Genomic DNA, 26439 nt, shown 5'->3' with positions numbered 1-26439 from the left:
TCTCCTGCTCAATCTTGTTCTGCTTTCAGCACCACTTCCTTCTACATTAAGCTGGTAAACTGAGATTTTAGGAATTTGGTTTTCCAAAATTCCAAATTTAGAGAAACAGATTTTCTCTTCTCATCTCTAAATTTGGAATTCAGGATTCCAAACTCAGAACTCTATTCCAAATAGAATATTTTATTCTCATTCTCTTTTCCTTCACGTCGTTACTATGCCATCTGCATTAGGATAATGGAAGTTTGCCTTTATCACTACTCTATAATTCTAGTATCTTTCAGCACTTTTCTCCTTCCTACTAACTGGTGCCCAACACTGATCACTCATTGGTCTGTTGGTTTCTTTCTAAACAAACATATGCACCCTTTGATACTTACAACAATTTGTATTTAAATTACATCACTAATGTATTAAAATATCCAAGGTGCTTTATAGCTACGTAATAAAAAAAATTATTGACGTCAAAGGAAGAGGTATTGAGACCATTGACCAAAGGAATTAACTTTTAAGAATCATCTTAAAGGAGGAGGAAGGGTTGGATATGGAGTCAGAGCGCATAGAAACAGGCTCTTTGGCCCAACTGGTCCATGCTAGCCAAGATTCCCACCTAAGCCGCTCCCATTTGCCTGCATTTGGCCCATATCCTGCTAAACCTTTCCTATCCATGTACTGTCCAAGTGCCTTTTAAATGTTGTTAATGTACCTGCCTCAACCACTTCCTCTGGCAACTCATTCCAAAAATTGACCACCCTCTGGCTGAAAAAGTTGCCCCTCAATTTCTTATTAGATCTCTCCCCTCTCACCTTAAACCTATGCCCTCTAGTTCTTGATTCCCCAACACTGGGGAAAAGACTGTGCACATTCACCCTATCTAAGCCCTCATAATCTTATATACCTCTATAGGATCACCCCTCATTCTCCTGCACCCCAATGGAAAAAAGTGCCAACCTGCTGAACCTCTCTCCATAACTCAGTTCTAGTCCCACTAACATAAATCTCCTCTGCACTCTTTCCAGCTTGTTTAAAGATCTGAGGAGGATTTGTTTAAGGTGGAAATTCCAGAGGTTCAGGCCAAGATCGGTAAAAGCACAGCCATCAGGGATGGAGTGATGAATGGGCAAGAGGCAAGAAATGGAGGTGTGGGTGGTTTGTAGGGCCCACAGCATCCTGAAGAATTGCCAGATTGCAGGGATCAGTTGGTAGGCAGGTGGACGCAAGGCCGTGATGGTCTTGAAAACAAGATCTCAATAGAGAGCAGGAAGGATGGACCACAATGAGGCTTGGAGGATGGACCATAATGACACTTGAAGGAAATCGAGATGCAAGCTATCTTATGCAAGTTAGAAGGTGGGAGGCTAGTAACTAGCTAAGTGTGATCGTAACAAAGTCCTGTACAATGACTCTTAGCGCAAGGGAGGCAAAGCAGCACATGGACACCATAGGAGGGTGCAGGGATACCCGATTATTACCTACAAACTGCACTGTCCCGAGCTCCTGCTGCGTGGGCCTTTGTCCTGTGGTGTCATGGCAGTGCTAAAGACCACAGTCCTCCGAGACGCAGTCACTTTCACCGTATTCAGCACTGACACTCGCATAGCTGAAACCAGGCTCCTGAAACGGACATGGTACTCCAAGCTCCACCGTGAGAAGGGGTTCCCAGGTGGACAGAGGAGAAGACTGAAGAACGTGTTCAAAGCCTCTTCAGGCACAGTAGTGTAGCAGTTAGTGTAACGCTTTGCAGCGCCAGCAGCCCAGGTTCAATTCCTGCTGCTGTCTATAAGGAATTTGCACGTTCTCCCCGTGTCTGCATGGGTTTCCTCCGGGTGCTCCGGTTTCCTTCCACATTCCAAAGATGTACGGGTTAGAAAATTGTGGGCATGCTATGTTGACGCCAGAAGCGTGGTGACACTTGTGGGCTGTCCCCAGAACACTCTACACAAAAGATGTATTTCACTGTGTGTTCCGATGTACATGTGACTAATAAAGATACCTTATCTAATTAAAAAAAAGCAAACTTGACACTGGCTTCCGGGTCTCTGGCCCAGGACCATTCAAAGATTTACGGATGATATTGAGAACCTCAAGGCCATGCATCGGGAGAACACAGAGGCTGGGTAGTGGCGGAAGAACTGCAGCTCTTCACAAACTACTTGCCCTCCCACCCCATCAGGCACCTCCTGCCCCATCTGTGATAAGATCTACAGGTCCCACATTGACCTCACCAGTCACCTCAGAAGCTACAGAACTAGAATCGAAGCAAGTCACCCTTGAACCCCTGAGAATGTCCCAGAAAAAGAATTCAATGATGTAATCAACAGGATCCTGGGTCAGATGGATCGCGAGACTCTCTGCTGCTTTGCCATCCATTCATGCCTACGCAATGGCCCCCGCAGGGAGGCTTGAGAGCCAGGAACTGGAATTTGACCACTTTGGGAGGAGTATGTTAAATACACACATTTTATAGACAAGTGCGCCCATGCTTGTACCTTTTACACAGAGGTTGCCCCTGCTGGCCCCCTTATAACCAAGGCTACGTGTGCCTTTGAAACCTATTTGCCATTGCCAGTTTTACTTAATTCCAAAGGACTCCCTTTGTCAAAGTGGAGTTGAGCTCTGGATAGATACTGTTCCTTCCTCAATACAAGAGGCCACTTCCGCGCACTCCAACCCACACAGGGTTAACCCTTGCATCACTGAGTGCCCGTAAGCACAAAGGGTGCATTGTTCTGCTCTCCAAGATCATTCTCCTCCTGCCACTTCCACAGGCTTCCCAGGAATTGAAATGTGACCTTCTGCACGACAGCAAGGCGGGGTGGGGGGGGGGGGGGGGCGGTGGGCAGTGCTGTGGTTGTAATGACCCCTTAATACATCTCCGCTCTGGCAGACAGCTATAGATGTTGGCAGAACATTCTGTGAAACCCTCAATCACAGAGGCTTGGTGTACACTGGCGACGTCTACTGGTCCCACGTAATGATTACTATTCCAAAATAGCATTGTGACTTGGACAAATTATTGTAATCTACTGTGTTTGCTTTTGTTTCTGTGTAATTTCAGCTTGGAAGCTTCATCCACAATTCCCAAAGTTTTCCGACATTGGTGGGGCTTTCCACAGGCTCTCACCATGCACGAGGGATCTTGGAGACACGGAAAAGGCTGGGATGTTTCCCATTTCATTGCAGAGGTGGTTCAGGAGAAATCAAGAAGTGTCCAGAATTGGGAAGGGTGTGAAGGAGTTGATGGGGGGGGGGGTGGGTAGCTATGGCTACTGGGGATTGGTAAACACAGGGCAGAGAGGCAAGGGGAGAGAAGGGGACATCCTTGTAATGTAGCGGGTCACTATAACCTGCCTGAAAGTAAACTGGGAGCAGATCAGTAGTAACTTCCTAATGGGAAATAGATAAAAAAACTTGGAAAGGTAACACCTGCTGGGCCATTGGCAGGGTGGGTGTGTGGAGTATAAATAATACAATGGCTGGTTCAAAAACAAGCAGCCTCCTTTCCTGCAAGGCACTCAAATCGCCAAGTCATAGAAGGCTACAGACTAAGCGCTGGTAAATGGGATTAGTATAGATGGGTACTTGATGGTCAGCATGGATATGGTGGGCTGAAGGGCCTGTTTCTGTGCTGATGACTATTGTTCCATGTCTGCTGTAGATTAATTAATAGTGACCAATTGGTACCATTAGTAAAGAACTTTGTTATCATTACAACTTGCAGCCAACACATTAGAGGAAGGAAAAAATGGATGGATCTTGGATTGTTATTGTCTACAGTTTATAACCACAGTCAGACAGTTAGCTGCCTGTCAGAGCAGCCAAGGGTATTTGTTGGAAGTGGTAATATGGCCTCAATGTATGTTGAAACAATAGAGCCAGTTATAAGCACCTTTAATGTGTAAAACATCTTAAACATGCCCTGCAGGAACAGTATCAAAGAAAATTTGATACTAACCATATATGGGTCAGGGGACTATAAAGTTTGATCAAGAGACAGGTTTTAAGGAGTGTCTTAGAGGAAGGGAGGTTTGTGGAAAGAATTACAGATCCAAGAACCAAGAGAGATGGAGGTACAGCCAGTGGGGGTGGAAGGTAGGAGCCCAGAACAGAGGGAGTGCAGGAAACTTAGGGAGCTGTAAGGGATGAGGAGATTACTGATACAGGAAAGGGCGAGATGACGGAGGGGTTCAGGTATCAGGATAAAAGAGAGGAGAGTGCAAGGGATTAATTGTCCACCCTATGACTGACCTCAGATCGCCTTCTGCACAAGTCACAGTTCATAGGGAGCACAGGTACAAGGGAAAGAAAGTGGTCTGGGGCATAAACTACAACAGAGGTCGACACCGGGAATCCGCATCAACCAAGAGTGGGAGGCAGCTGGTGGGTGCCACCAATAACAGAAATTCAGTTCTGGGATGCACACCACCATAAGAGGAGCGTGCTTCAGTTCTGAGGAGAGACTGGGCTTGTTTTCCTTGGAGCAGAGGAGGCTGAGGGGGGACCTGAGAGAGGTATTAAAAATTCTGAGGTGCATAGATAGGGTAGATAGGAAGAAACCTTCCTCCACAGTAGAAGTATCTAAAACTAGAGGGAATATGTTTAGGGGTAAGGGGTAAGAGGTCCAGAGGGGATCTGAGGAAGAATTTTTTTCACCCAGATCGTGGTTAGAATCTGGAATGCCCTGCCTGAGTGGGTGGATGGGGCAGAGACCCTCACAACATTTAACTATCTAGAATGAGCACTCAAGTTGCCAAAGAATAGAAGGCTATGGACCAAGTGCTGGCAAATTGGATTAGTGTAGATGGGTAATTGATGGTCAACATGGATGTGGTGAGCCAAAGGGCCTATTTCTGTGCTGTGACTCATATAGGAAGCAGGCACAGCAGGAGTCCATCAAGCCCTTGAGCTTGTTCCACCATTCAATAGGATCACGTCTGATTCAACATACCTCAAATCCCCTTTCATCATAAACCTTGATCCCCTGACTGATTAGAAACCCATCTCACCCTTTAATACACACTATTCTGGCCCCCACAGTACTTTGTGGCAAGGAATTCCAAAGACTCAGGCCTCCTAGAGGTGGAACTGCTCACCTCTGAAAGCACATATAGGCAGTCTCCAGGTTACAGCAGGGTTCCATTCCTGAGAACTGTTTGCAAGTGGGAAATGAGCGGGAACAGTGTGTGGGAGAGGATCACAGAAACAGCTGTGACAGGAGAGCGTGCAGGCGTGGAAAGGGTGGCCGCCAGCCGGCCTCACTGACTCAGTGAGTGAGTCTGCTCAGCTCGACCCAGCCCGATTGCTGCGGCTTGATGTGTGGGGGGAGGGGAAGGAGGGAGAGAAGGCATGCGGAAATGCTGCGTTCCTACCCATCAGAAGATGCCTGCAGCAGACAAGTCCATCTGGCCGGTCTCCCAAATACTCATATGTACTGGGTGTTTATAAGTCAGGTATTCATAACCTGGTAAAGACCAGGCAAGGTCAAGAAGGAGGAGGCCCCTTGCATTTATTCTTTCAGCACCTCAGGACACTAAGATGGACAGTGCAGTCTTTCTTCTAATGCAGCCAACTTGTGCACATAGCAAAGTCCATCAAAAGCTTCATCGTTGAATCTGATCTACCCTACATCTGACCTGGCCACACTTAATAGGATGCAAAAGAGGGAGATTAATGCCACACTAAACTCGAACTGTGTCCGATCTGGTATCCAACCTTCTGTAGACACAAGAGACTGCAGGTGCTGGAATCTGGAGCAACACACAAGATGCTGGAGGAACTCAGCAGGTCAAGCAGCATCCGTTGGGGGTGTGGGGGGAGGGGGGGGCAGGTGGCGGTGGGGCTTGGAGAAATAAACAGTCGACGTTTCGGGTCTGGGTTGAGGGTCTTCACCAGAAATGTTGACTGTCCATTTCCCTTCACAAATGCTGCCTGACCCGCTGAGTTTAGAATCAGAATCAGATTTATTATCACTGTCTTATATGACGTGAAATTTGTTGTTTTGTGGCAGCAGTACAGTGCAAAGACATAAAAATTACTGTAAACTACAAAATAAATAGTGCAAAAAAAAGGAATAACAAGGTAGTGTTCATGGGTTCATGGACCGTTCAGAAATCTGATGGCAGAGGCGAAGAAGCTGTTCCTAAATCATTGAGTGTGGGTCTTCAGGCTCCTGTACCTCCTTCCCAATGGTTGTAACCAGAAGAGGGCACGTCCTAGATGGTGAGGGTCCTTGGTGATGGATGCCACCTTCTTGAGGTACCACCTCTTGAAGATGTCCTCAATGGTGGGGAAGGCTGTGCCCATGATGGAGCCGGCTGAGTCTACAACCCTCTGCAGCCTCTTGCAATCCTGTGCAGTGGAGCCTCCATACCAGGCAGTGATGCAATCAGACCGAATGCTCTCCATCGTAGATCTACAGAAATTTGTAAGCGTCTTTGGTGACATACCAAATCTCCTCAAACTCCAAACAAAGCAGGGCCACTGGCGTGCCTTCTTCATCATTGCATCAATGTGTTGGGCCCAGGATAGATCCTCCGAGATCTTGACACCTAGGAACTTGAAGCTGCTCACCTTTTCCACCGCTGACCCCTCAGTGAGGGCTGGTGTGTGTTCTCCCAACTTCCCCTTCCTGAAGTCCACAATCAATTCCATGGTCTTGCTGAAGTTGAGACAGCTCACCTGCCCTTCTTGGGCACTGGTATGACTGCTGCCTTTTTGAAGCAGGTGGGAACCTCAGACCACAGCAGTGAGAGGTTGAAGATGTCCTTGAACACTCCAGCCAGTTGGTCGGCACAGGTTTTCAGTACTCAGCCAGGTACACCGTCGGGGCCTGACGCCTTGCAAGCATTCGTCCTCTTGAAGGATGTTCTGATATTGGTCTTCGAGACAGATCACAGGTTCGCCAGATTCCTCCAGCATCTTGTGTGTTGCTCCAAACCTTGTGCGTTGCTCCAAACCTTGAGCGCTTATTAGCAACCAGGCCAGGAAATAAACAAAAACAGAATGGAATAGCCTGCATCTTCCTGTTGCCAGTCACTTCAACTCCCCCTCCCACTCCATCATAGATATGACGGTCCTCGGCCTCCTCCACTGCCAGGAGAATTCCAAGCGCAAACTGAAGGAACAGCACCTCATTTTCCGTCTTGGAACCTTGCAGCCTAACGGCATGAACATTGAATTCTCCCACTTTAGGTAATCCCCACAACCCCCACCCCCCACCATGCTTCTTCTCATTCCTAGCCTCCTTTTTTTCCTCTCTCCTTACCTTTGACCCATCCCCCAGTGGATCTGCTCTCCCCTCCTCCCCCGCACCTGGCTATCACCATCTCTTACCTGCATCTACCTATCACCACCCTGTGCCCACCCCACCTCCCCTCTTTTGTCTACCTATCACTACTCCACTTTTCCCTCCTATATATTTCCCTTTCCCATCTTCAGTCCCGAAGAAGGGTCCTGACCCGAAACGTTGACCGCCTGCTTTTCTCCACGGATGCTGCTGAGTTCCTCCAACATCATCGTGTTTTTCATCCAGATTCCAGCACCTGCAGTCCTTTGTTTCTCTAGCAAGGATGGTTGTACCTGCCTCCAGCCCTGGTTATTTGATGCTCAAAAGGAAGCCCCAGCCGTGGGAAAAATAGGGGTAAGGTATTATGCCATTCTCCTGAACTGGCATCCTACGCTTCAATGAACAGCAAGTTATTCTTCAAAAGAAACAACAAAAGGCTTCAGTCAAAAAGGATCTGTCACCACACTGGCAGTGAGCCTGTTCTAGAAGTGGAGACCAGGTCTGAAGGCACAGTCTCCTCACTGTGAAACCACTAACTTAATAACCCAGTGTCTGAGGGTAGGCACCAGCTTTGTTCCTTCCCCACATTTCCTTTGGCATGTTCTGTTCTTTCTAATTATAGAATGGGGACTGCTGGTATCAATCAGGAGCTAGTGATTACAAGCTGAGAAAAAGGGAGTAGCGACTTCAGACCCTGCTTGAATGCTCGGGAAGAGTCAGTAATGGCCCAGCGGGGGAGCTTGCCGACGCCAGCTCACCAGTTCAATCCTGACCAAGGGCGGACATGATCAGGCCACATGAGGAAGGAAAATAGGATTCTCGTTTTACGTGGTGCCTCTCACAATCTCTGGCAGGCCTGGAGGTCTTCACAGCTGCTGACTGACGTCTGAACATGGGCTTGATTTGGAAGAGGGGGGAAGGGGGTGCAGCAAGCGACTCGCCAATGTCCCCAAATGGGAGTGGGAATGCAGTGGAATGAGCACAGGTTTGGTTGGAAATGCCCTGCCCATCCTTCCTGTCCCAAGGCCAATTGGGTCTGTGGCTAATCTTCAGGGGGGAGGGGGTGGTGGAGGAGGAAAAAGGGAGGCCACAGATCTGGTGCTTACTGACATTGGTGTCACTCAGCCAGAATCTTCTGGAGTGGGGCAGGGTGGGAGCACTGAGGGGAACAGGTGGACTGTGGGAAGAGTAGCAAAAAAATAAATTCAGGACCCGATATTTGGGGTTGGGAAGAGGAGATGTCCTGGCAGCTGAATTGGGAGCAGATGTTTGGGGGAGGTAGGGGAGGGGTGCAGTATGGGAGGAGGGCGAGGGGAGAATTGGGAATGGAAGTTGGGATGAATATTTGGTTTGGAGGAGATTGGTGGATTGTAGGGTCATGGGGCAGAGATGAGAGGTTTAAGGGGGCAGGCTGTAGATTGGGAGGGTTGTTGATTGGCATGGTTGTTTTGGTGCAGGAATGGAGACAGGCCGTCCAAGGCTAGAGGGAAACACGATGCAGCTCATCTGTCAGGTTGGTGTTGTGTCCTTAGGATCCTGTTTGTCAGGGAGTGCTCAATGACAGGTGGTCCCAGAACAACAAGGTCCAAGATGCAAGATTTCTCCCCCAACACCGCCCCCTCACCCCACACACAATGTGGTCACATCTCTCCCTGGTGCATATGGAGTGGCGAGGCAGGGTACTGCTGACAGGGAGTGCTCATTCAGCTGACCTGCCTCCACCTGAAAACTTGTCATGTGTGACCTCCTCTGGGTTACATCAATTTTCAATGAACATACCAGCGCAGTTCAATTTAACCCCCATGGAATTTGTGCACAGCAAGGTCCCACAATCAGCCATGAACCAATGAACAGACATCCTGCACATTGCGGATCGGTGGAGGGGTGGATGAATGCTGGTCAACACACCAGGGAGGGACGTCCTTTTCCTCAGATTGGTGGATCTTTCAAGTCAAGCTGAGAGTGCAGGCGGGATTCAGTTCAATGTCACCAAACAAAAAACAGAATGCTAGAAAAACTCGGGTCAGGTCAAGCAGCACCCATGGAAGCAAAAGCTGCAAGCTTCTGGTTGCACATTATTCTAACTCTCCTTCCCACTCCCACACCGACCTGTCTGCTCTTGGCCTTCACCATTGCTATGGAGAGGTCAATCGCAAACTGGAAGAACACCTCATATCCTGCCTGGAATACGGAACTCTATTTTCCAGTTTCAGGTAACCCACACCTCCAGTGCTTTCCCCCCCAAACACACTCTCACCCCTCCAACCAATTCTGTTCTCCCTCTGTTCATTCCTCCTGTCATCTGTCCCCCACCTGGTTCCATCTTCTCATCATCCCCTCCCCATCTGGTTCCATCCATTACCTACCACCCTCTATCTCACCCTTCCCTTTGTACCTGTGTCAGTGTGGGTTTCCTCCGGGTGCTCCAGTTTCCTCCCACATTCCAAAGACGTACAGGTTAGGAAGTTGTGAGCATGTTATGTTGGCGCCGGAAGCGTGGCGACACTTGCGGGCTGCCCCCAGAATATTCTACGCAAAGATGCAGTTCAATGTGTGTTTCGATGTATATGTGACTAAGAAAGAAATCTTATCTTACTGCTATATACTGGCAATCTTTCCTCTTCCCTCTCAGTGCTGATGCAAGGTCTTGACCTGAAATGTCGACTTACACCTTTTGCCTCCACAGATGCTGCCTGACCCACCAAGTACAGCCTCCATGAAGATGCTTCTCCTGAACTGCACTGACCCATTAGAATGTACGACGTCCTCCATAATTCTACCTCAGGCACTAATCCAAACATGCACTTTTAACTCCTCACCCCACAGGGCTGTGATAGTTACAGGAGAACACTATCTACAAAATGCACTGCAAGTCAGAATCTTACAGCATGGAAACAGGCCCTTCAGCCAACTGAGTCCATGCTGACCATCAAACACCCATTTACACCAATCCCATTTTATTTTTCCAACACTCCCCCCAGATTCCACCACTCACCTTCACAAAAGAGGCAATTTACAGTGCCCAATTAACATAATCTGCACACCTTTGGGAGGCGGGAGGAAACCGGAACTCCCAGAGGAAACCCACGCGGTCACAGAGAGAACGTGCAAACTCCACACATACAGTGCGAGGTCAGGATCGAACCCGGGTCGCTGGAACTGCGAGGCAGTAGCTCGACCAGCTGCACCACTGTCCCACCCCCACCCCAAACGGTGCTTTCCAATCCCACCACCTCCATCACCCAGGGCAAGAGAAGCAGGCAGGAGGGGTCAGAGGTGCCCAAGGTGCACACCATCCTGACTCAGAAATATATCGCCAGTCCTTCATTGTCACAGGGTCTTTGAACTATGCAAGGTCCTTCACCAGCTCAAGGAAAAGTCTCACAAAGTTTTCTCAAGGAGAACAGAGATAAGCAATAAACTCTGACCTTGCCCACATTCTGAGAATATTTTTATTCTGGAGTGGGACTCAGACTCTGATCCACAGCTGACACCTGACCAGCACGGTTGAATGGCCTCTCTAATACTGTAGGTTTCATATACAGCTATTAAAGAAGACAGGTGCCAGAGGTTTGGAATGAAACCTTACCCTACACACACACACACACACACACACACACAAACACACACACACACAGCACAGCCTGACCTCTGACACACATACAGTTTTAACAAAAAGAAGTTAAAATGTAACATGATCAGGCACTGTAACATCCAACCACACAACTGGCCTGTCAACCAGACTTTCAGCTGAACTGGAAGAGACCCAAATCTACATTAATATGGTAGTTTTACAGACAGTGAGAACTGCAGCTCTCCTGAACCCTCAGCTGCACAAACTCAGATCTCTCTCTCTACCAGCCCACAATGCAGTCAAATTCACAACAATATTATCACTAAGAATTAAAGGTGGCTTCTGCCATGGCTTTTATCAAATCACCACTTAGTTAAAAAAAACTAAGAACTCGTTAATACTTGCATAATCATTGCACTGCATATCCTCGGACCAAATGAGCAAGTTCATGGACGAGTCCTCCAGGGATCCATTTCATTCAAAGGAGCTGACTTAGTCCCATACAGCCCGCAGGAGCTTGGTCAGATCCCGTTGTACCTCATGAAGCCCATCAATCCTATTTTGTTGTACATTGCCAAGAGTTCTATCCCACAGGGGTCCATTACTTTTATACCCTACCTCATTTCTGGAGATCCTCATTCAGGCATTACCTTTAGATTCAACTATTCCAATGCTCTCCTGTTGGCCTCTCACTCAGAATCAAGAGGGTCCAACTTGCTTGGCACTTTATGTCTGACTTTACCATAGGAATATTGGGGAGTCAGCCATTCAGAGCTAGCATGCTCTCAATTAGGTCATGTCTGCTCCGTACTATAACCCCATTTACGGATACATTTGCCCTACAAGAATCTATCCACCTTGGCCTCGAGACCTCCGAGCGTCACTGCTGCCTTGTTGCGGAGAGGGTTCCAGATTTCCAACTTACTTCTTGTACAAGCTGCTGCTCTCCAATTCCCCTCCTGAATAGCTTAGCCCTAATTTCAGGATTGTGTACCCGATCCTGCCCACATCCCTCGTTTCCCATTTTATCAAATTCTCAACACCTCCAGTAGATTGCCCGAGGATTCTACATTCCTCCCCCCCACCACCCCCAACCTAATTCTCCTCAGTGAAAACCAGGCTGACCGGGAGTAATTTAAGATTTATATTGCTGGATAATTCAAATGCACACAGACTCATTACTGGAACAGAATGGTTCCCCACTGCTTTAGAAAACGGGCTCAAGAGAGAGATGGGGCAAAATCTTTCTCTGAGGGCCATAAATCTTTGGAACCCTCTTCCTCAGAATATGGTTGAAGAATTGGTAATTGGTTTATTATTGTCACATGTACCGAGGTACAGTGAAAAACTTTGTTTTGCATGCCATCCATCCAGATCATTTCGTCACATCAGTGCATTGAGATAGTACAAGGGAAAACGATAACAGAATGCAGAATAAAGTGTCACAGTTACAGAGAAGGTGCAGGCAGACAATAAAGTGCAAGACCATGACGAGGTAGATTGCGAGGTCAAGCGTCCATCTTATCATGCTAGGCGACCTTATAACAGCGGGATGAAAGCTGTCCTTGAGCCTGGTGGTACGTGCTTTCAGGCTCTTGTATCTTTTGCCTGATGGGAGGGGAGAGAAGAAAGAATGACCAGGGTGGATGGGGTCCTTGATTACGCTGGCTGCTTTACCGAGGCAGCGAGAAGTGAAGACAGAGTCTATGGAGGGCAGGCTGGTTTCTGTGATGTGCTGAGCTGTGCCCACAACTCTCCGCAGCTTCTTGCTGTCTAGTGCAGACCTTGGTGAGGGTCCACAGGAGTCTTTGACTATTTTTAAGGCAGAGGCAGATATATTTTCTGATAAAGCAAAGGGGTAAAAGGTAATCAGGAGACGACGAAAATGTAGAGTTAAGGTTACAGTCAGATCAGCCATGAACTCAGTGATTGGGGAAGGAGCAGACTCGAGGGACCTGGTGGCCTACTCCTGCTCTTCATCCCCATGTCTGTCCCACTCACCTTTTCAGCCAGGAGTTCTCGGATCTTGCCTGCCTGCAGCCGGAACCTATAGAGCTGGGACTCCAGCGCCACGCACCGCTTCTGCCAACTGGAGCCGCCATTGCCGTTCTCTGCCACCATTGCCATGGTGACCGGCTCTCACCGGCAACGGAAAGGCTTCGTGGTCCTCTGACCCTGTAAGCACAGACAATATTGGAAATAATCAGTGCACAAGGGGGCAGGTACATTTCTGAATGATAGAAGCACAAAGACAAGACTCGATCATCTTAGCCAACAAACTAAGGCACCCAAAAAACAGGAGTTTGCCTTTCCTGGAGAACATAACTTGCGTTTCCCCATCAGTTTCTACCACCACAGAACATTTCCTCATAGCACTTTTATAGCAATGTAGAACATTAGATACTGTTGCAAGGCTGGAAGATAAAACAGCCAATTGGAACACAGCAACGTTCCACAAACAGCGAGGTGATCATGTTAAAGAGAATGCCTCTACTCCTTCAGAAGGCTAAGGAAATTTGGCATATTCCCCAGTGACCCTCACCAATTTTTTCTTCTTTTTTTGTTAAAACAGATGCACCATAGAAACCATCCTATCTGGATGGCAACTGCTCTGTCCAAGACTGTAAGAAATTGCAGAGTTATTAGCACAGCCCAGTCTATCATGAAAACCAGTGTCCCCTCCATTGACTCTGTCTATACTTCCCACTGCCTTGGGAAATCAGCCAACATAATCAAAGACCCCCTCCCACCCCAGTCATTCTCTCTCCTTCTCCCTTCCATTGGGCAGAAGATACAAAAGCTTGAAAACACATACCCTAGGCTCAAGGATGGCTTCAATTCCACTGTTATAAGACTCTTGAACAGACTCTTGTACGATAAAAATGAAGTCTTGATCTCTCAATCTACCTCGTTGTGGCCCTTGCACCTTATTGTCTACCTGCACTGCACTTTCTCTGTAACTGTAATGCTATATTCTGCATTGTTTTAGTTTTCCTTTTGTACTACCTCAGCGTATCGAATGATGTGTCTGGATGGCATGCAAACAAAAGCTTTTCACTGTATCTCAGTACATACGACAATAATAAATTAATCACCAATTTCACATGATATAGCTTACAGGATAAATACAGGGCAGGAGCAAACAACATACCACTGAAGGCCATGGGGGGAGGGGGGGTGGGAATTGTCAACGTTTCAGGTTGAGACCCTGCATCAGGACTGAAGAAATAGACATTGGGGAGGACTCATATCCACAAAATGGTCCAATAGGGTCTTTAACATGTCTCCGACATAGCTGATGGAGCCTTAGTTTCACATTTCAGTCGAAAATCTCAGACAGTACAGAATTCCCTCATTTTTGGTCTGAAGCTGGATCTCATGTTAACCCACCTCCTCCACCAGGTTGGACTTGAACCCCTAACCTCTTTTGCTCTCACCCATTCGCAGCCAAAGTGAAAACGTCGACAAGTAATATATAGTTTCAATTTGCCCCTTGTGGCACTATGCAAACTGGTCTCGGGGATAAGGGTCTCTTTGGAAATTAGAAAGAAATTGGCAAAAAGATGTTGTCAAACAGATAGACTGAATGAGATAGAACTTTCTATATATAGGCCTGGAACTCAAGGCCCTGACTTACCCAATCATTTCCACCTATTGTCCCACACTCCATGCTCACAAACCATGTTAATTGGAAATAATCAGTGCACAATGGGCCGAGTGTCTTTCTGCATGACAGGCACATTAAGACAAGGCTGGATAATCAAACACTGCCTGGTAGAGTCAGGGGAGCAGCTCAGTGGCTGAGAGGCAATAGCAACTGAAGCTCAGGAAGCTGAGACGAGCCCATCTCCGAAGACAACATGGCTGGCATCTCCTGGACTAATTATCCTCAATGTTTGAGCAGCACAAATTTCCTGGTTGAAAACTCTCAGTGCCTGTGATACGCCCCATCAATTCCAGGCAGATACGAAGCAGGAATCATTCTTCTCTCACATCCAATCACCTCTTACTGTGCACCATTCTTTGGTCTGCAATGATTATGCCAAGGGCAAGACACTGGTCCCAGGAATTCAATACAATTCTTGCCTACCACACACACTTCTCCCTGCATCTCTAGCCCCTCAGACTCCTTGCCCAAGGATGGCACGGTGAGGCAGCTTGTCGAGTCGCTGCCTCTCAGCGCCAGAGACCCAGTTTCAATCCCAATCTTGGGTGCTCTCTATGTGGAGTTTGCACGTTCTCCCTGTGACTGAATAGGTTTCCTTCAGCTGCTCCATTTTCCTCCAACATCCCAAAGACGTGCAAGTTCAGAGGTTAACTGGCTGCCGTAAATTGCCCCTGGTGTGTACGTAAGGGATAGAATCTGGCTGGAGTTGATGAGAATGTGGGAAGAATTAAAAAAAAAGGATGGATGTAGGATTAGTGTAAATGGGTGATTGATGGTTAGTATGGACTCGATGGGCTGAAGGGCCAATTTCCATGCTGTATCTATGACTCTATTAGTTTCCTTCAGTCAAGTACACAAAAGACCACTGCTCCAAGTTCTATTCACTCACAACTCTATGATGGAAGACCCTAAAATGGTCAGACCAATACACAGATAGTGCATTAATAGTTCTGCACAGTGTGTCTATGGCAACCCTGATCAGACTACAGAGCAGACAGTTTACCTTCTGTGCAAATTTTTACAGTGGCATGAGAAGATCCACTGCTCAAGAGTGATAGACTGGGAAAAAAAATTCTGATCTTATTAATGAGGAGGATCGGTAGCACCATTGCAAAGGCTCCATGCACTGTCAAGGGTCCCCTCACCATGAGTAATGAGGGGCTGGGACTAGCGTAAAAATACTTTACACTTATGTTTGGGAAAGAAGTGGATGTCACGCTGACATACTGTAAACTAGTAGAGTCATTGAGTCCTACAGCACAGAAACAGGCCCTTCGGCCCAACGAGTCCATGCGGACCATCAAGCACCCATTTACACTAATAATAACTTATCCCATTTCATTCCCCATGAACTCCCCCGCAGTTTTTACCACTCACCTACACACTAGGGGCAATTCACAGTGGTCAATTAACTTACCAACCCGCATGTCTTTGAGAAGCCAGAGGAAACCGGATCATCTGGAGGAAACACGCAGGCGCAGAGAGAACGTGTAAACTCCACACAGACAGTACCCAAGGCAAGGATTGAACCTGGGTCACTGGAGGTGTGAGGCAGCAGCAGTACCTGCTTCACCAAGATCTCATGAATTAATGTCCTTTAATAAACTTTGTTCCCTAGACGTTCATTCTTACGTCAATTCTGCACGTAAATCATATTCTTCCCTTCAATAGGACCCACCCAGCCATTCTTTTTTGTTACAGAATCAGAGTGATATAGCACAGAAACAGGCCCTTTGGCCCAAAGTCCATGACAATCATCAACATCAATCCTCTACCAATCCCATTTTTACTCTCCCCACATTCTCATCAACTCCCTCCAGATTCTAGCACTCACCTACACACTAGGAGCAATTTACAGTGGTCAATAAACCTCCCAGCCCTTTATAGCATTTGTACTGCCTGCGAGGTGGGAATCATTTGATCTATGCAGTCTCTAGTTGGCATTGACACGAGCTGTTTAACAACAGAGCTACCCCTCAACCTATAACATAAAGTCAGCCTTCTGACTGCTGTTTATCAATGCTACCATGCTTTCTTTTAAGGAAGGGGACTTGGGGGACAAGTAGGGGGTGGCAGGGAAGAGAATGGCCCTCTCCCGTGTGCCTTTGCTGGTTAGTGAACTGGGACCAGTTGATGTAAGTAAACAGGATCAAGAGGTGACACTAAGACTGGGGCAAATAAGAGAGCTAACAGGCAAGGCGGAGACAGAGAATGAATGCCGCAACTGCCTTATCTACATGCTGTCCCTTGGGAACACCATCAGTAAAAATGTTAGGTTCTACATGGATTCTGACAATAACCAGGTATACATCACCAGCACCTCTCTCAACCCCAGCACTCCCTCTGATTTGCTGCATGCCCCAAGTAGGCTGAAGTATTCTCCAATCAAACCCAAGCAAGAGCAAAACCATAGACTTGTGCATGCAGCACAATCTCAGTTATTCAATCCCTGACCCTACCTTCTCCCCAGTTACTGTCTGAAGCTGAAACAGGCTGGTCAAACCTTGGCGCCCCATTTAACACAAGAGTCCTCGGTCTCACTTTCCTTCTTCAAAAATTTGCCTCTTTGACCAACCCTGTGCCACCCTCTCCCACAATCTGCTCATGTTGCAAGATTTTCAAACTTTGTTAATCCCAATAATGCACATTGGAAGTGTTACGATGTCAAAATGTAGCAGTTCTTTAGAAGTCTTTGTTAGAGAGAAGGAGAGGCATAAAGCTGGCAAGAAAACAGGAGACTATTATTGAATTAGAGTAAGAGAAAGGAAAAATTCTATACTTCCTTGTGACTCAGAAGTCTATTTTGGCCCATCGAGCCTGTACCAACTTCAGAGCAATCCCATTTCCAATTATATCGGTTCCCTATAACCAATTCTCCTCACATTTTCACAACTGACCCCAGATTCCACCACTCACCTAGACCCCAGGGCAATTTATGGTGGTCAATTAACCTACCAACCCACACGTCTTTGGAGTGTGGGAGGGAACCCACGTGGTCACACGGAGAACGTGCAAAGTCCACGCAGGCAGCACCAGAGATCAGGATTGAACCTGGGTCGCTGGAGCCGCGAGGCAACAGCTGTGCTAGCTGCGCCACCCCTGGATGGGACACACACACACACACGGCAAAGACAGGAAAAATGGACTGGAGATGGGTTCAAAGGGGGAAAATCCAAACTAAAACAGGGGGAGTTAGAGAGGAGGGAAAAGTAAAGGAGAACAGAGGAAGAAAGTGAAGATGAGGCTCAGAGACAGGAGTATCACATGTGTAGACACAGTCAGTGAAACAATGCAAAAGCCACAGGTATAGAAAAGGGAAAAAAAAAGTAAATATTAACAAAGACAAGACGGCAATGACTAAGAAGTTAATGTGCTCCCTGGTTCACATCCATTAATAACATAAAAAGTGTACAGTAACAGGAAAGGAAGCCCAAGAATAAGCTGACATTGAATTTTTGCACACCTTGCACCCTTGCTAATCAGCAGTAGCCAAAGCATTCAGACAAACCTACATTCCTGCATGCAAAATAATGATTCTGCCAAGCTCCAAAACCCACTGGTGGGGTCTATTCACATTCACAAACTACTGCCTTTGATAATACAACAACACTGTGCCAATTTGTCAACTTGGATTATGTCCTCAAGTCTCCAGACCGAGAATTGAACCCATGACCTTCCGGCTCAGGAGATTGGTGAACCTCGCTGTCACTGTGGGTTTGCTGCCCCTCGAGTAATCAAGGTCCTGTGAGCACAAACCAGCCACGTGTACACCAGAGCCTTCCCTCACCACTACCCTGATCATCGAAGGATGAGTCACAGGGGGGGTCTCAGGTCTGCTCCAGGAAACCTAACCCAAGTTAACACCCCAGCACAGTGCAATAAAACTCCGATAACCCGGCCAGCTGAGGATTTTGGTGGTTCTGGACTCTCAGATTTTCTGCACTATTGGATGTTATACTGTTAATACTCAAAAGCACCTAATTCTCCTGTTTTTCTTTGAAAAGATACACAGCATTATACTAAGTTTTCCAGTAAACCTGGTGAGTTTAAGGGAGTGTAGGACCCAGGTGACCCAGACATTGAACCATCAGGATTTTGGAATAGTCAGATTGCAGATCAGAGTTTTACTGCACTGAGGGAATACTGCATTTAGAGCAACAGACTTGTTGAGACACTGAACCAAGCCCTCTCCATTGGAAGTAGACATATTCCTACAACATTATTCTCTGGAAAGGAAGGGGGATTCTGCTATTTCCAGGCAAATATCGATCCCTTAGTAGTCACCGAGAGACTAATGGGCCATTATCGCAATGGCTCTGGTTTGGTGGATCGCACTGATGCAACAGCTTTTGTGCCTGACCTTGGACAAAGCTGCCGACAGCCAGTGCCACATGTCTGGGGCGGACACGGCCATGGCCACAACAGCAGCCTTGAGGTCAGCAAGCTAACTGAGCAGCCAATCGCACGCAAGGATTCTGACAGACTACACACGAGAAAGGAGCAAGCACGGGTTTATAATTAACAGTTCAAGCATTTCACACAGGGTGAAATAAAGATTGGGGTGGACGCACGAGATGCATCAAATTTGTATTTTTAGAAAGCTAAGTATTTTGAACGATAAACAACTTGCAGAAAATTAGTGTTTGGTGCGCAAGCAGAAATTATGGCTTGGTGCATGATTCCATTCCCAGTGCAAGTGATTCAGTCCTTTTGCTATGGGAGTATTTTGTAAACATCCGGTATTGTGGTCCATTCACTGACCACACTCAAGTGAAGGTGAGGTGAACTGCTTCTACCAATATCTATACGTCTTGGTTTAACGGTGGAACCTTGCTATCCAACTCCTCCATTGTAAGAGAAAGTGTCTTTGCCCTCACTTTTATTCTCATTACTTCCTTATTACTCATTGTGGGATCTTCCTGTGCACAGATCAGCTGCCAAGCTCTTCCATTGCAACAGTGCACAAGAGCAGTAGGCCACCCGGCCCCTTAAGCCTGCCCCACCACTCAATAAGGTCGTGGCTGATCTGACTGCAACCTCAACTCCACATCCCCATATACCCCCAGTAATTCCTCACCCTCTTGCCTATCATGAACCTCTTTACCTCAATCTTAAAAATAGCAAAGGACACTGCTTCCACCACCCTTTGAAGTTCCAAAGACACAGAACCTTTCGACAAAACATTGCCTTAAAAGGACAACTACTATTTGCTTTAAAAACAGTGACATCCCTAGTCCTAGATTCTCCCTCAAGAGGAAGCACCCTCTCCACATCCACCCCATCAGGAGTTTCAATCGGGTGGCATGGTAGTGTAGCGGTTAGCGTAACGCTATTACGGCGCCAGCAACCCGGGTTCAATTCCGGTTGCTGTCTGCAAGGAGTTTGTATATTCTCCGTGTCTGCGTCGGTTTCCTCCAGATGTTCCAGTTTCCTCCCACATTCCAAAGACGTACAGGTTAGGAAGTTGTGGGCATGCTATGTTGGCGCCGGAAGCGTGGCGACACTTGCGGGCTGCCCCCAGAACATTCTACGCAAGGATGCAGTTCACTGTGTGTTTCGATGTACAAGTGACTAAGAAAGATATCTTATCTTATATCAAGTCCCCTCTCACTCTTCTAAACCAGTGGACATAAGCCTTGCCTCTCCAACCTTTCCTCATAAGACAACCCACCCAATCCCAAGCCTAAACTTCTGACGCACTTAATTTGCTGCGAGGTGTGTTGCACTGACCTGTTGCTGTTCACAAAGTGCAAGCCAGCACTCAGTGCTGAAGAGATTGAAAGAGAGCTGAGTCTCTTATTGACTCAAAGGTATTGTAGAAGTCCGTATGGAAATGCCATCCATCTGAGAGATGTCAAACTGTGGCATCTGCCCTCTCAGCTGGAGGTAAAAGACCCCATGGCCTCCAATTGGAAGAGCAGGAAGGCTCCCTCACGAAAGACAGATTGACCAAGATCCAACCCTCTTGCTATAGAAAAGATGTCATTAAGCTGGAAAGGGTGTAGAGATTTATGAGGATGTTGCCGGGACTCGAGGGACTGAGTTATGGAGAGAGGTTGAGCAGATTGGGACTGTTTTCACTGGAGCATAGGAGAATGAGGGGCGATCTTATAAAATCATGAGGGACATAATTAGGGTGAATGCACTTTCTCCCAGGGTTGGGGAATCAAGGACTAGAGGGCATAGGTTTAAGGTGAGAGGGGAGAGATTTAATAGGAACCTGCGGGGCAACTCTTTCACCCAGAAGGTGGTCAGTATATGAAATGAGCTGCCAGAGGAAGTGGTTGAGGAAGGTACATTAATAGCATTTAAAAGGCACTTGGACAGATACATGGACAGGAAAGGTTTAGAGAGATATGGGCCAAACGCAAGCAAATGGGACTAGCTTAGATGGGAATCTTGGTCGGCATGGACCAGTTGGGCCGAAGGGCCTGTTTCCGTGCTGTATGACTATCTATTGCAAACAGAATACAGTCAGGGCCCTGATGGCTAAGCTAATCGGGTGCTGCAGAAAAAAAAATTACAATCCAGGAAAGAATTTGCAGACTCAAACAGATTTAGACGTGGCATTAATTTCGAGGCACTTCTCTCTACTGCTGGTTCTTATAAGGAACAGATGGCAGGTAGCCCGTGACGATATAATTCAACTCTGCAGCCTCTGACCCCAGTCAAGAGTCGAATAAGTTGCATGCAAGGCAACAGCATGCAGTGATGTGTTTATCCTCAATGGCAAGCAAACAATTACCGTATCAATCAAGGGAAGGAGCACCGATATTTGCAGGTCCTGTGAAATGTGAGAGTGGGCAGTGGAATATATTGATGATATGGATTCACTTCTGCTCCCCACACTGTTGTCCTGATCCTTGCCAAGGGGAATGTGCCAGGCTCACCAACTACTCTGCCCAAGTGCCCATTTGTTACATGCAAAACAACAAATACTATTCAGCCACAGGGCCACCATGTTTTCCTTGGAAACCAAAAAAGCCACAGATGCTAGAAATCTGAAACAAAAGCAAAAAAAAAGTGCTGGAAACACTAAGATCAGGCAGCACTTGTGGAGAGAGAAACAGTTAACATTTCAGGTCTGAGACCCTTTGTTAGACCTGAAACGTTAACCGTTTCCCTTTCCATAGATGCTGCCTGACCTGTTGAGCGTTTCCTGCATTTTGTGTTCTTTTGTTTCAACGTTCTTCCTTATTGTGAACCGGCTTCATCTGGTAAAGGCCAATGGACAATAATTAAATGACATTCACTGGCTTACTGCACACTCTCTTCACCCCAGTGATACTTGCTGAGCTCCATCTTCCCCTAGTCCAGTGGGCACTGAACCTGGCCCCAAATAATAGGTGAACTACCTCAACACAGATTGGGAATCTCACCTACAACAGGGGAGTTTTTAAACATTCTTAAATACACAAGATCTAGCAGGAGTAACTATTAGAACAAGCAGACATTGGAACAAAACATTTAGAATGAACTTGCATTTGAGGTGACATAAGAGACTGCAGATGCTGGAATCTGGAACAACACACGAAGTGCTGGAGGATCTATGGAGGGAAAAGGACAGTCGATGTTTTGGGTCGAGACCCAGTCCAGATGAAGGGTCCTGACCTGCTGAGTTTCTCCAACACTTTGTGTGCTGTTCCATTTGAGGAAAACCTTTTTAAGAATAAGGATGTCTCAAAGTGCTCTCCAGCCAATGAAGTACTTTTAGACTGCTGTGATGTAGGAAAATATTCCACAAAGTCAGCTCCAGCAAACAGGAGAGCAATAACAATAAGATAATATCCTTTGATCAATATCACTAAAGTACAAGTATTAGCCAGGGCACCAGGGAGAACTCCTTTGTTCCTTTCCAAATTATTGTCATGGGATCTTTAATTTCCACTCGAGGGGGCAAATGGGACCTTGGTTTAATGTTCCAATGACCCTCCTGTTACCTACAGCTGACGAACAGTGATCTGGTGGCTCTTGGATGGGGTTTGGCTGTGGGGTATCGTTAAAGCCACAATGCAGCTAGCTGATGACTGGGCTCGATGGTGCACATTGGGTTTAGCTGGCAGTGAGTTGCAGGGCACCTTGCCACAACAGAGCCATTGTTCCCTGGTTTGGAGGCACGGGTTTTGCCAAAAGTAATCATCCTCCACGTCGAGATCTCTCTGTCAGACACAGCCCCTCTATCTCCATAAGGATTTGGGTCGGAGGTGCTTGGGAGTCACGGTATCATCTTGAAGCTTGGGGTTATGTTTTGGACTGAGTACGGTCACCAATTCATTGGCGTCGTCTGTACCACATTGTTGCTTCCCACAGGCCACGAATGACGTGGCTCATCTGCCTTTCGACAGCATCACAACACACTTCATTGTCCTTAATTAACTGTAAAGTGCTGTGTCTCAGACACCATGTGAACTGTATGAACACAAGGTTTTACTTTCAGTTTAAGTTATGGAGACAGTCAACTCCGAGCTAAAAATCAGACGTGGAATTAGCTGTACAGCCCATGGCATCGCTTTACTTAAGGGACAAGTATCAACTGGGAAAAGAGACAAATTCAGAGTCTTTATTTAAAGTATGCACAAACAGCACATAGTGGAATTTACTTGGCAAATGAAATCTTAATGACAAAAGTCTATAGAAACCACAACTTGGAGAGGGAAGAGTTAACAGGAGGAGGTGGGGGTGCAGGCAGAGAATGATGTGACACCAGGGTGTACCATACACAATGTTAAATAGCTTAGATAAGATAAACTTGCTCCAGAGAAAGGCAAGCCAGGGGTCAGAGGTAACAGTGAAAAGTAAATCTAAGTCAGTTATGTGTCAGGGAAGACAAGAGGCATGGACCTCAAGGGGTCAGTGAGTGCAAGATGGGGAGAGCTGTGGCTGACTGGGTGCATGGAAGGGGAGCTGTTGGCAGTCCGGGTGTGAGACTGGAACCTGGGGAGAACAGGGTATGAGCTGGGGGAGGTTAGGGTACATGGATGGGGTAGTGGGGACAGGTTATGGGGAAATCAAGAGGAAAATGGGGGGTGGGGGAAGCCATAGGTCAGGATACAGAAGAGGGCGGGAGGGAGGGCAAGGGGCCAGAGCACAGGAGGAGAAACTGGGGGCTGGGGTCTGCAGGAGTCAGGGTATAGAGAGTGGGAGGTGGAGCTTGGGGAGGAGGGAGCTAGAGGTCAAGATACAGAGGAAGGAGCCACATGGGGTACGGTGGGGGGGAGAGGGGGAGAGGGGGAGAAGGTGGTGGAGGTGAAGGTAGAGGGTGGGAGTGGACCACGTTTGAGGAAGGGGAGAAAGTGCTGGAGGGGAAGGGGGGGGGAAGGGGGGGGGGGAAGGGGGGGGGAAGGGGGGGGGGAAGGGGGGGGAAGGGGGAGAAGAGATGGGGTGGGGGTGGGGGTGGAAAGGTAGAAGATATGGATAGAAAAGGTTAAGGGGTATGGGCCAAACGCAGGCAAATGGGACTGGCTTAGATGGGAATCTTGGTTGGCATGGACCAGTTGGGCCGAAGGGCCTGTTTCCATGCTGTATTACTCAATGACTAAGGGGGAAGGGAGGGAGGGGGAGGGAGGGAGGGAGGGAGGGGGAGGGAGGGAGGGAGGGAGGGAGAGGGAGGGAGGGAGGGAGGGAGAGGGGGGGGAGGGAGGGAGGGAGGGAGGGAGGGGGAGGGGGGGGGAAGGGAGGGAGGGAGGGGGGGAAGGGAGGGAGGGAGGGGGGGAAGGGAGGGAGGGAGGGGGGGAAGGGAGGGAGGGAGGGAAGGGAGGGAGGGGGGGAGGGGGGGAAGGGGGGGAGGGAGGGAGGGAGGGGGGAGGGGGGGAGGGGGGGAGGGAGGGAGGGAGGGAGGGGGGGAGGGGGGGAGGGGGGGAGGGGGGGGGGGGGGGAGGGGGGGAGGGAGGGGGGAGGGAGGGGGGAGGGAGGGGGAGGGAGGGGGAGGGAGGGGGAGGGAGGGGGGGAGGGAGGGGGAGGGAGGGGGGGAGGGAGGGGGGAGGGAGGGGGGGAGGGAGGGAGGGGGGGGGAGGGAGGGGGGGAGGGAGGGGAGGGGGGGAGGGGGGGAGGGGGGAGGGGGGAGGGGGGAAGGGAGGGAGGGGGAGGGGGGAGGGGGGAAGGGAGGGAGGGGGGAGGGGGGAAGGGAGGGGGGGGGGAGGGGGGGAGGGAGGGAGGGGGGAGGGGGGACGGGAGGGAGGGGGGAGGGGGGAAGGGAGGGAGGGGGAGGGGGGAAGGGAGGGAAGGGGGGAAGGAGGGGAGGGGGAGGGAAGGAGGGGACGGGGAGGGAAGGAGGGGAGGGGGAGGGAAGGGGGGGAGGGGGAGGGAAGGGGGAGGGGGAGGGAAGGGGGAGGGGGAGGGAAGGGGGAGGGGGAGGGAAGGGGGGAGGGGGAGGGAAGGGGGGGAGGGGGAGGGAAGGAGGGGAGGGGGAGGGAAGGAGGGGAGGGGGAGGGAAGGAGGGGAGGGGGAGGGAAGGGGGGAACGGTACGAGCAAGGGGAACAGGTGGGAATCGGGGTGTGGGGAATTCGCAGGGTACCAGCGGTGGGACGTGGGCTGGTTTCTGGGAGGCTCTGGGCTAGGAGAGAGCTGATGGTGCGCGGGCTGAGTGGCTTGGACTGTGAGCGGGACCGGGAGAGACGCGCTCGCTTCATTCATCTCAGAACGTCCCACACCAACCAGCTCTGCTCAAAGTACAAACCGAGCCTTGAGCAGCCTAACTCGTGAAACACTTTAAAACATGTACACACAATGCGCCGGTCTTAAAGCATTCAACTTTCCCCGAATAATAATAATTATTATTTAAAAATCAAATCAAATCAAATCAAATTAAAAGCCAGCAATCAGTTACTGAGCAGCTTGCTTCTCTGCCCAACCTTGCAGGTGACCGTCCCTCCGGAGAACCACAGCTGCCGAGTGGGCGATAATACACCGCGTTAGGTAACGCCGCCGCTCCCAGCACTGAAGGGGACACTCGGAGCTGACCAGGGGGCTTTGAATGTCCCGCCCCAGACCACCAGCCGGAGCTGGGGGAGGGGAGGGGAGGTCCCCTGCAGGTATCCCGGGGTAGAGGGGCGAGCTGGCTGCGCTTACCTGGCGCTCGGCTCCTCGGCGGATCGCTGCAGCGGCTGGAGGGGACGCTCAGTGAGATCGCTGCTCCATGGTACCTGATCCGGGCCGGATCTTCTCCCCACTGCGGTGCCGGACTGCAGAGCTCCCGGGCCGGGCCACCCGTGCACCTCCCTTCCCCTCCCCTCCGTCCCGCGGGCTCGGCGTGCCAGGGATCAGGTGACCAGACAAGTCCCAAATACCGAGCGGCGGAAATTACATCAGCCCCCAACAACAGGACAACACACACTCACACTCTCTCCGTTCACATCTCACTACTCTTCACCCTCGCTGCTGGTCCTCTGCGGGAGGAGCTGGGTTCGGCCAATCAGATTCCATCCTACTCAACCTGCCTACCCACGACACCCGACCTGTTCCCCCAGCCCCCACCTGACCTGCCCCCTCTACCTGTTCCCCCAGCCCCCACCTGACCTGCCCCCTCTACCTGTTCCCCCAGCCCCCACCTGGCCTGTCCCCTCTACCTGCTATTCCCACCCAACTCAACTGACCACCACCTAACCTGCCCCCAACAATCCCCACCTGCCCTGCCCTGCCCCCTCCACCTGCGATCCCATCCAAAACTTACCTGCCCTCCAACTAGATCCCTCCACAACCAATACAAGCCCTCAGCTGTCACAACATGAGTCAACCCTTTCTCACTTTCTACTCACCCTGATCCCCACCTGTCACCCAAACTGCCCCCTCTACCAGCTCTCCCACCCAACCTCCACCTGCCCTCTCCGCAACTAGACCACCCCACCAGCCCTCATCCAACCCTTCCACTTACAAACCAATACAAGCCCTCATTTGGCACTCAACCCCACCCCCTCAGC

At 49.1% G+C, this 26439-nt stretch overlaps 1 protein-coding gene across 2 annotated transcripts in view; it reads right to left on the bottom strand.

The window, feature by feature from the left end:
* plekhh1 (pleckstrin homology domain containing, family H (with MyTH4 domain) member 1) overlaps positions 1 to 25971 on the bottom strand; it is a 130323-nt gene extending 104352 nt beyond the window's left edge. Inside the window, exons 1-2 of one of the 2 annotated variants that reach the window (XM_052020199.1) lie at positions 25592 to 25971; positions 12858 to 13031 (exon numbers count right to left, since the gene is read on the bottom strand). In XM_052020199.1, coding sequence (XP_051876159.1) covers positions 12858 to 12983 — 126 coding nt within the window. In that variant the 5' untranslated portion in view covers positions 12984 to 13031; positions 25592 to 25971. Of the gene's footprint in view, positions 1 to 12857; positions 13032 to 25591 lie in introns of those variants that run through there. The other variant, XM_052020207.1, reaches the window with a different exon arrangement.
* Between the last annotated feature and the right edge of the window lie 468 nt (positions 25972 to 26439).

Source organism: Pristis pectinata, chromosome 1, assembly GCF_009764475.1.
Source record: "Pristis pectinata isolate sPriPec2 chromosome 1, sPriPec2.1.pri, whole genome shotgun sequence".
NCBI classification, from domain to species: domain Eukaryota; kingdom Metazoa; phylum Chordata; class Chondrichthyes; order Rhinopristiformes; family Pristidae; genus Pristis; species Pristis pectinata.
The sequence above is the reverse complement of the archived record's forward strand: the minus strand, read 5'-3'. Positions and strand labels throughout refer to the sequence as shown.